This window comes from Gastrolobium bilobum, unplaced genomic scaffold, assembly GCF_033153095.1.
Source record: "Gastrolobium bilobum isolate Gb01-03AN ecotype WA unplaced genomic scaffold, APGP_CSIRO_Gbil_v1 utg3539, whole genome shotgun sequence".
In the NCBI taxonomy this organism is placed as follows: Eukaryota; Viridiplantae; Streptophyta; class Magnoliopsida; order Fabales; family Fabaceae; genus Gastrolobium; species Gastrolobium bilobum.
The window spans coordinates 72,301-82,936 of record NW_026897898.1 but is presented as its reverse complement, the minus strand read 5'-3'; the positions used below and the strand labels follow the sequence as shown (position 1 = coordinate 82,936).

Sequence of the window (10,636 nt, the reverse complement as noted above, 5' to 3'; positions counted from 1 at the left end):
CTACCTATAAAGCAGAAGGCGGGAGAAATTGAGACTTGCCTGTTAGAAGAACAAAGAAAGGGGGAAATAAGGACAAATGCAAAATAAACTTCAACATTTCTGTATTCTAATCAAGAGTCTATCTTTACGAAAGTAGCCGGTACAAAAGCAAATTAGAGCATCTACCTTTGCGTGACACATTCGATTGATGCTATATCAAATCACAACTGATAATATTAAATTTCAGAAAAAGTACAAACAGAAGATTTACATGAATTTGTCATTCTGTACGGTATTTCAACATTGTTAGCAGTCACGAGAGGGAGAACAAAAAGTAAGATTGCCAAAAGAATCACATTCAGATTTAACAGTATACCTGAACATTTTTGTTTGTACTTCCAATACCCTCTACAGGACAGCCAGTCCATTTTGACACTTAATAGGACATATACAGCAGATTACCGTCTTTGTTCTACAAAACATGCATTTTGTTTTGAATATTCTAGTTGAGAAATTTGTTACACTCAAATGTAAGATCATAGATATGGTACAAGCCAAGAGAACAAAGAAAGAATTAAAACCAGAAGATAAACCAACAAAAATCATAGGAGCTCCCGCGCCAGTCTAACCGGCTTTTCCTTTAGAAAGGCAACATCATCATTAGGTGCAGTTAAGAGATAGTTGTTGGGCTCGTCCTCTTCATTCTCGATAGAGGCAGAAAGGCCATCAGATTCTGATCCATCTTCATCTGCAATGGCAGAAGTTTATATTCTTCCCCTCCTGATTTTATTAATATCAAGGATGGGGCAGAGACAATGTTCCACTATTCTAAGATCCAATGAATTATGCATCAACAGAATTTATATTTTACAAAACACCACCATGAATAGTGCCGGAGATCCATCATAATATTGCAAGAATTCAAAAGCAAATATTTCAATAATCACCGGAGTGTTTTAAAATGTCAAACATGTGTCAATCTATATTTTTACAAGGGAAGAAAAAAAATCCTGTTTACTTCTGGTTTCATGATGCCGTGTACTTTTTCTATAACTTTTCTCCCAAGTTTTTAAACGTACTTTATATATAGAAAACATAGTAGGTTTATGATATTCTATGTGCTAACTATAATAGATATTTTCTTTCTTAGACAGCCAATAAACTCAATTTGAAAAGAAACATATAAGATTGTGAGTCAATTGGCTAATATGATAGTCTTTGTATCTTACCACCACAGGCAAGACGTTCAGGGACATGTCTAACTGCATCAACCTGGATGTTTTCTGGTAGAAGACAGTTGCAGAAAGAACCTAAAAGGTCACACCAGCGTGATCAGATGACAACAAAACTAGTACTAGCAATCACTAGATTCACAAAATGAAGTCCAACTGTAAGCATGCTTGAAAGCTAGCCCCATCAAACTTTTATTCCGTAGTAATCTGAAATTCATATTCGGTCCAAGCAGGGCTACATCTTTTTAAAACAAAAACTAGAGGCAGAATGGAAGGCAGCATACTAACGTATATTACACATGCGCATTAAGAAATCAAATTACAGTTTATATGCAACAATAATAAGCAAGAAGAAAGGTTCTCACCTACATGAGCCATCCGATTTACCCATGCAGGGATAGGATTTCCCGTTAGTTGTTGGCAAACTTCATCCGTAAAATGGTTGCAGTTCTTGGCAATCAGATGGTAAGTGTCTCCATGATATTTTGCAGAGAGGCGCTCCATGAAAGAACGAAATTCTGAGATAGACATATCAGTGCTGCCCAACAACACAGATCGTCTGAAGATGAAGCCAGGGCAGCTTCTAGGTTCCACCTCAAACACACCACTAGTGGCGTATTCATGTGCTCCAAAGCCATATTCCATACCATGCACTGTTCATGAAAACAATGAGTAATAAGTTAGTGCAGGATGATACTAAAACAGGAAAACCGTACATTCAAGCTCCTTGCCAATAATTTGTTCAAAGGAGATGATTCTATCCAGCTTAGTCTCACTACATACAAAACAGAACCAGTGACAAACTTAAGTCACTACATCCAGAAAGCACTTTATAGTTATAAACAATTGTAATTTGCCTCTAGATAACTGTGATAATAGAACATTGACAGAAAACAAAAAAAGAGGAAGGTACAGGTCACTTAGTCTCGTCCTTTATTAAACTATTACAACTATACATTTGCAAAACCAGCGACAACTATATACATACATGTGTTAACTGTTAAGCGGTTAGCATGCGAACCTGATTGAAGATGGCACATACATCAATACTCGGTCGAATGCTAGCATTTGATTGTCAAAATGTCTATTCTCTATTAGTTACCCCATGAACAAATTAACGCATATTATAAGAATTTCAACAAGAAAAGAGAGAGAAACGAAACCGAGAAAAGAGGGAAAAGTTGTAGCAGAATTAGGAGAGAATACGAGGGCATAGTTACAATAATTCAGTTAGTTATTGAAAGGAGGAGAAAACTAACGGCTGCCTAGTAAATCACCACGAAATCCTAATCACAGAATAATACAAGGCACAATTCGCTCTAATAATGTACTCTTGCTAGTACAATGCATACAGAAACTTTATTCATATACTATAGACTATAACAACCTTGTTTTGAATTTCCATTTTCTTCTGTTCTTTTCAATTATCAAATATTGCACCATAATATCGTTTAGTAATGCTAACGTGTAAATTAATTTAATCCCCTTGTAAGTGGTAACCTTCAACCCAGCTAATTTTCGTGATATCTTGCCATGTCCCACAATAACCAGAGACAAGAAAATATGACTCAAGCAAGTTCAAAATAAAAATAACATTACAGCACACAGACAAACCTTCTATTCCCGAATGAAAGATTCCAAGGCCCAACATGTAGAGATAGTTGTTAATAGGAGTAAGATCATATACATTGAGATATACTGTAAAACAACTATTTTCCTCAATGTTCCGCTCCCTTTCGGTTGTACTCAAGGGAAACCACCGCATTGTGATGGTGGACGTGTGTATTCTCCAATTATGAATCACAGTTCCATCTTATTCGCAACCTGTGAAAAATATCAACAAAACCAAGAGGTTCAAATTTTGAGTAATCATGTTCGTGAAATTCTCTACTGGAAATGAATAGTATAGATTTTGAATTGAGCATATATTATATAGAGCTTGCAATGAAAAAAGGGGGCATTGTATTTACATAGAGGTGGATCGCAGAAAGAAACCCTAGAAAAGAGAATAGAAACTTACGATAAGAGTGGGGTAATAGGGTAGGGATTGAAATCGAACAAGAAATAGGTGTGAAAGTTCAATATGATCAATTCTGAGGTGCCTCGTGTTGTCCCTAAGCTCAAATCAGAGTGGCTATGGCTACGGGTTTGGGTTTGGGTTTTTGGGTCTATCCGCTCTGGCAAAGATTTTTTTCAGTTACTTTTTTAACGACCACAGTGTGGATGTTTGAATCTATAACTGTGAATAAGCTTAGCGAAATTATTCTCTACTAACATGAGAGAGTAACATTAGAGAGTTAGCTTATACTATACTGTAAATACATCGACAAACATATTTTTTATTTATTTATTTTTTATCTTTTAACACATAGTAAAATTCATTATATGTTAAGTTAATGACATGAGAAAAATATCTCTTACAACATAAGATTAGATGCTCCCATAACCTTATTACAATTTACAACATTCTATTTCTCAGACAGGATTAGTCCAACGATTCCTTCGGGTGGGTTTGCTAGAGGATTTATTTTTAAATTCTTGAGAAAGTAAGGGTGGTAATTAAATTTGTTTATATTTGATAGAAGTTTTTTTAAAAAATTTCTGGAATTTTATTTTATGGGTAAAATATAAACCAAAATATCATTCAAGAAACTTTCTAAGAAAAATAGAAAACATAGAATCAAGAAATTTAAGTTAATATTTTCGATAATATTTTGCTCTGTCAAATAATTTTTTAATCTTTATAGAAAATTCATTTTTCCACCATCCCAAGTAAAAAAAAAAAATTCACTATCAAACGTCATCTTATATCATCACTTCATTTTACCGTAACACATGCTATAAGAAATTACATAAATTATTGAGTCCATCATGTATTATACGAGTATTTTAGATTTGAAAATAATAAAAAATAAAAAATAAAGTATGTATAATGAATTGGAAAAATTTCGAAAATTCCCTTTTAAGTTTTCTCTAGAATCACTCATCATTATTTATACTTTTACGTAAAGTTTCTTTATCACTTATCTCATAATTTAAAGTTTTTTTTATCACTTACCCCCTAATTCTCTAACTTGGGGGTTAAAAGATAAAAAAAACTTTAAGTTTGAGGGTAAGTGATTCAAAATTTAGAAAATGAGAAAAGTGATTATGAGAAAACTTATAGTGGATTTTTGAAGTTTTTCCTAATTAATTTAAGTAGAGTTTAAAAAATATGAATTATAAGAATGTATAAAAAAACATATGCATAATTAATTTAAAATATAAAAAAGTAAAATAAAAGCTTAAAATTGACATATATTTGTTAACAACTAATGAATAAAAGATTGAATTACTATTAAAATAATGCATTTTCATTTAATATATAAGAGTACAGTAATTAAAATGAAGGAAAAATTGTTAATATAAAAATAATTCATAAAATTAATTTGGGGGTATAAGTAAGAAATGTTTAGAGAGAAAAAGTTTAACATAACCAAAATTAAAATTAATTTTTTTTATAATATGATATTTTATAGAATTTTTAAAAATAATTAATAATTAATAATTTGAGAATTTTTTACAAGAAATACTGAACAACAATAAAATTACGTAATTTAAAGAAGAAAACAGTGTAATGAAAAATTATCTTACTTTAAAATATGTGACTTCTTTTTTTATTTAACGCAAGTCACTTTAGTAAAAAAAATTTCTTGAGAATATCATTTGTTTAATTTCTTCAGGTCACATAATAGTTTTATGTGTGTTTAGAATTATTCTGACTATATATAAAAAAATTATAACATGCGGTAAGTATTAAGTACAGTAAAATATTTTAACATAATACTAGAAGTTAAGATGCAAATTACGATGTTAATTAAGTACATTATTCACAAGAAGGTGAAAAACACATATATGAGAATCTAACAGAGCCTAACATAGCGAGAGAGATATTCACCGAGTAACAAATTTTGCTTATATAAAAATAAATCAATGATAGTAATAAGGATAAATTCAATATCAAACTTCAACATAGATGATCCTACATTCAAGCTTTAAAGAGGGTATATATAGTTGAATTATGGAGATATGTAAGGGTTTCGATTCATCCCTTATTCGATTCAAACTCAAAATTCACCCCTCAGTATATGTCAGAAACGAAGCATACTCATAATTGGTTGCCAAAAAAGGAAATCCAAGCTATTCATAGCATTCTTCCTCCCCACCCCCTTGATGGATCTGATCACATTAGATGGAACATTCCCGAGCAAAGGGGAATTTCGGTCAAGGGGTTATACAGGCTGTTAGTTGAGCAAGCTGAAGGGAACATAATGAACTCAGAAATTTGGAGTGTCATTTGGGAGTGGAAGGGACCACATAGAATACAATTGTTCACGTGGAAAGTAGCACATGGTAGACCGTTAACAAAAGAAATTTTTATGGTACAACCGTGGTACCATTTTTTCAGTGGGGAACACCAATCAAAAATGGAGAGAGAATGTGAAAGTGACATGAAAAAAAGAAAAAGAAAATCCAAGTGGCGAAATTTGAATGGAAGTCACACATGCGACGGTGGTATCAAAAGTTCGCTCGTTAACAAATAAGAGGCTGAGTCATATACATATGGAGGATCTTCTTTGCGGCTTATGTCACGTGGAAGCAGAGTCATCTCTTCATGCTCTAAGGGAATGCGTATGCTTTCGGAATCTATGGCATAGATTGGAAGCTCAGAAATATTGCCATGATTTTTTTTACTTTTAGATTATCATACCTTGGGATATTACTTTTGCAATAATGATTTGGTTAGCTTGGAAGTGGAGGAATGACAAGAAACATGGTAGTCAATGTCTCCATAACGCATATAATCAACATATTATTGCTTGTCAAACAAATGATATTTGGGCTGTCGCAAAGAGAAAAGCAATTAGTGTGACTTGTTCCAAGAGAAAATTCTTAGACAATAGAGAGCAGGCAGGATTGTGTGGAGAACCTTTTTAAAATAGGCACATAACCTTTTTAAATATTTTCTGGAGTGTTGTTCCCCTCTCCTTGCCGAGCTGTGGGCCATATTCTTAGGCCTTCAATTTACTAAGAATTCTGGTTTTACAAATCTTTTAGTTGAGAGTGACTCCTCTCAAGCTATTAGATTGATTACCTTGTCAGGTAATGAGGCTCGAAACTGCATCTAGTGGTTAGGATTCGAGCACTGGCTGATCTTGATTGAAAACTTTGGAAAGAAAGAGTAACAAGTGTGCAAATTGAATTGTTAAGAATATTCTTGCTTGTCCATTGGTTTCATGAGATTTCCTTTCCGGAACAGCCACTCTTGCTACTGCTGAAGAAGGATATAGATGTGTCCTCTACTCTTCTTAGAAGAGCTGCCCCTGTCTTGTAAAAAAAAAAAAAAAAAAGCTGCTCCTGATTAATTGTTGTTTCTTTTCTTTATTTTTTATCTTCTTAGTATTGTATGATACTTTTTTGTTATTTAATATGGTCAATGATACTTTTAGGTTGAATATTTAAATTTACAAAGATAAAAATATCTTTTCTTTAATTTCTTATAAAAAAATATTTTTGAAAAAATTAATTTATCATGTTGTTTCTATTATTCTTATCTCTTAAAAATTTATGTTTTTGAAAATTAATTGGTTATGCTTTTGAATAATATGTTAAAAAAAAATTATCACTAAAGTTTTTTATGACTTTGAAATTATATATATAACATTTTCTCTCCGGTGTTTTCTAAGTTAAAAAAAACAAAAAAAATTACGATTTTGGATAAAGGAAAAGTGATAGAGAAAGGTTATATTGATAATTTTTTTTAATAAATTTATAAATTATACTATGTCTGACCGATCAGACTTCATTCAATAGTGTCTGATCAGTCAGACATAATATAATTTATAAAAATTTATAAATAAAATTTTTATAAATATAACATCCCCTCAAATAATATGGTGTTCCGCTTGTAATGCATTAGAGGAAAGAAGGTGCGAGCTGATAAAATGATTAAAAAATGAAGCAGCAGAAACGCACACAGGACTGACAGGATCGGAAAGGATCTAGGAATATATTAATGTTTTGCGTCTCATTTTTCTTTTACTTTTTGTTTTCTTTTCTTTTCTTCTTTATTTTGAATATGTAATGACTAATGATAAGTGATATGATATGAAATAAAATAAAGTTCTCCCATATGATTTGGTTACTTGATGATAAAAAAACACTTCCATATTTAGAAATTTTCAATCCAATAAATGAATAGTAAGAATTATTATTTTTCATTCATATTATCCTATATGAAACATGCAAATTTTATTTAATAGTTATATTCTTTATAAATAATTTTTTCCTTCTCTTTCTTCTTGTCACTTTTACTGGTTATTATCTTAAATCGATGCTTGTAGACTTGCTGTCTTTTGATGGTGTTGATAATGTGGATTATACTTTTGATTAAGGGTGTAAATAAATTAGACCGCTTATTAATAATTTACTCATAGTGAACTTAGGAAAAAGCTAGGGTTGGTCACTACCCCCTCGTTAATTTTTAAATTATTTTATTAATATATATAATATATATATATATAGAGATGTAAATGGGCTAGCTGGCCTACAGGGGTCTACGGCCTAGTCTATATTAGATCATGTTTGGCCTATTATAAGTAGTAAAATAGAATAGGCATAGATTTTTAAAAAAACCTATTTAGAAAATAGGTCATAGGCTTTTTTATACATGTCGGGCCTATAAGCGTACAGGCCGGCTTATATCATATTATTTATTTAAAATATAATAAATAAACTTATTATTTAATAATTTTGAATAATAAAATAATATTAATTTAGTTATTCTTTTAATTGTTGAATGTTTAATAGGCTTAAACAGACTAACAGGTCTAGGTCAGGACTTTTATGTTTTAAATATAGGTTAGGTCAGACTTGAAATTTGAAGCCTACACACGCCAATAGGCCAGGTCATACCCAGTGTTTTTTTACATAGGCTTTGCCTATTTAAGTCAAAGTATAGCCTAACCTATTTACACCCCTATATATATATAATATTATAATAATATAATAATAATATTTTCACAATATTTATAGGCTATTAGGGTCAATAATTAGATCCTCTTTCAAATGAAAAGAAAAATTTAAAGAAAATTATATCTCACACCCAACAAGCCATTGTTTATCTCATTTTATGGCTTCTATTTCTCTGTATTTCTTTTATTATTTATTTTGAAAAAAAATGTGGTAAAGTTATTGTTTCGTTCGCTTGAGAAATCAATTTCTCTTGGTCCTTGCATCATAAATCAACAAACACTGGTTTGTAATATGTATGCGGTGACAAGATAAGGAATTTTAGTTGTGTTGCTAATCTTAACATATTCCATTTGAAATTAAAGGAAAGCAATTTCCATTTAAAAATCAAAATGATACAAAAATATACATAGTTGATATTTTTCAATCATTTGACAATATCACTAACTGAATTTATAGCTTCTTAATGTGAAACAGTAACACAATAATTTCAATGCTTAGTAATTTCAATTCATAACTACTTAATACTCTTAAAATATTTTTCACTAATTTTGTTAGTTTTCTTAATTTTATATTTACTTTTTGAAAAGAATAGTGAAAAAATTAATTGTTAGCTAATATAGAGAATTTTTCCTAACTTATTTGCTTATGTTTTTGATATTTTACATATATTGAAAAATAAATTATTTTAAATTTTAGCACAAATTCAATTATATAAATATATGTAAAATATAAATTATTTTAAATTTTAGCACAAATTCAATTATATAAAAGTTTAACAAGATGCATGAAAAAGATAGAAAAAGAGTTAAATGCACTGACCTTGATTTTAAAATAAATTTATTTCAAGCTTTTTATATTAGATTCATATTTTATTGTAAGTATTTTTATTTATAATATAATTTTTTTATTTCCCCCCATTTTTACAAAATCCTGGATCCGCCATTGAATTTACTACCCAAGCTATGTTAGATTAGATCTGGTCCAATATATTTAGTGATATGAAACATGTTTAGACCTTAAAAAAAAACTTATTCAAAAAATATATTGTAGACCTACTTCTTTAAGGCCTTATTTACAAACTTATAGACCGACTTATATCATATTATTTATTTTAATTAAAATAATTATTTAAAACATTTTCATTAATAAAATATTATTTTATGTATTTTTTCTAATTCTTGATAGGCTTAAACAGACTATTAAGTCCATACCTTTTATTTTTTGAATATAGACTAGATCATATATATAATTTAGCCTACTACTAATTGATAAGGCTAAGTTCAAAATATTTTACATAGATTTAAGTCAAACTTATTTAGACCAAAGCTTAACCTGATCGAACCTATTTACACATTTTCTTTTGGTTTGTAAATTGTTTCTCTGCTAATAATTTTACTGATCCGATTAACCTTTCATTTATGACAACCATATATTTGAAATTTTGAATTAGAAAACACAAATTTTTATAAATTGAATAAAGGAAAAACTTTAATAATATCCCATATCCCGAAGTTAGTTTTAAAATAAAAAAATGTTCATAAGTTTTTTTAATTAGTAATGTTTCCTATTGTATAAAATGCTCATACTCTGTGTTAGTACAAATTTTGTTTTCCTCGTCGATTCTCAATTTATTTTTTTTTAGCTCCACCGTTACATGCAAGTGTAAAAATTGCAGAAATACGTATGTAATCATAGAAAATAAAAAATGATAAGTTGAAGTCAGCGGAACCCCAAACAGCCGACAATATTGATTTATTTACTTTGAAAATGTCGCTGTTTGCTCAGATTTTCATGAATTTTTTTTTTATTAAGCGGAAGTACCGAATCCAAAATCAGGAAATTTTTATACCATTTGAATCAATGACTTTTTGTATATTTCCAATTAAGTCCTGGTTGTTTACTATTTTAGGAAGTGATATTGGTTCAGGGAAAACCGGAATACCGAAAAAGTGCTTGATTTTCAGAGCCTCGCAACAAATATGAAAACGTATTTTAATAAAATAAATAATTAAAAATTAATTGGTTTTTTTATTTAATTTAAAATGCATTTTCATTTCTACTTATTATATTTTAAAAATAGATATATCTTTTCTCATTTATTTTTAAAAAAATTATGATAACAATTAAACATCGTTCAAAGACCGTCGAGGACCCAGTATAGAAATTTATTACACAAGTCACGTCCACTTCAATGGTATTAAAGGCAACGATGACATCCAAAATAAATAAATAAATACAGGCAACGACTTTGTGTATCAAAGAAGAAAAATAATGGGAGCTATGACTTTGACCGAACATGCCATATGCGAGTACTGTCGCTGTAGCAAGCTTGTTCTTCATCAATTTGAGATAAGTAAAAATTATACTCCCTCCAAACTTTCTTCTATTAAAAATGTAAGTTGTTATCGGCT

The 10,636-nt window shown here is 29.9% G+C and overlaps 1 protein-coding gene across 1 annotated transcript; it reads right to left on the bottom strand.

Annotated features, from left to right (window-relative positions):
* Positions 1-327: 327 nt before the first annotated feature.
* LOC133311266 (deSI-like protein At4g17486) lies at positions 328-3,400 on the bottom strand. Its single transcript, XM_061512286.1, has 5 exons — positions 3,232-3,400; positions 2,826-3,035; positions 1,577-1,864; positions 1,209-1,289; positions 328-727 (listed from the first exon to the last, which is right to left on the bottom strand). The coding sequence occupies exons 2-5, from the start codon at positions 2,974-2,976 to the stop codon at positions 582-584; spliced, it is 666 nt and encodes a 221-aa protein (XP_061368270.1). The 5' UTR covers positions 2,977-3,035; positions 3,232-3,400; the 3' UTR covers positions 328-581.
* Between the last annotated feature and the right edge of the window lie 7,236 nt (positions 3,401-10,636).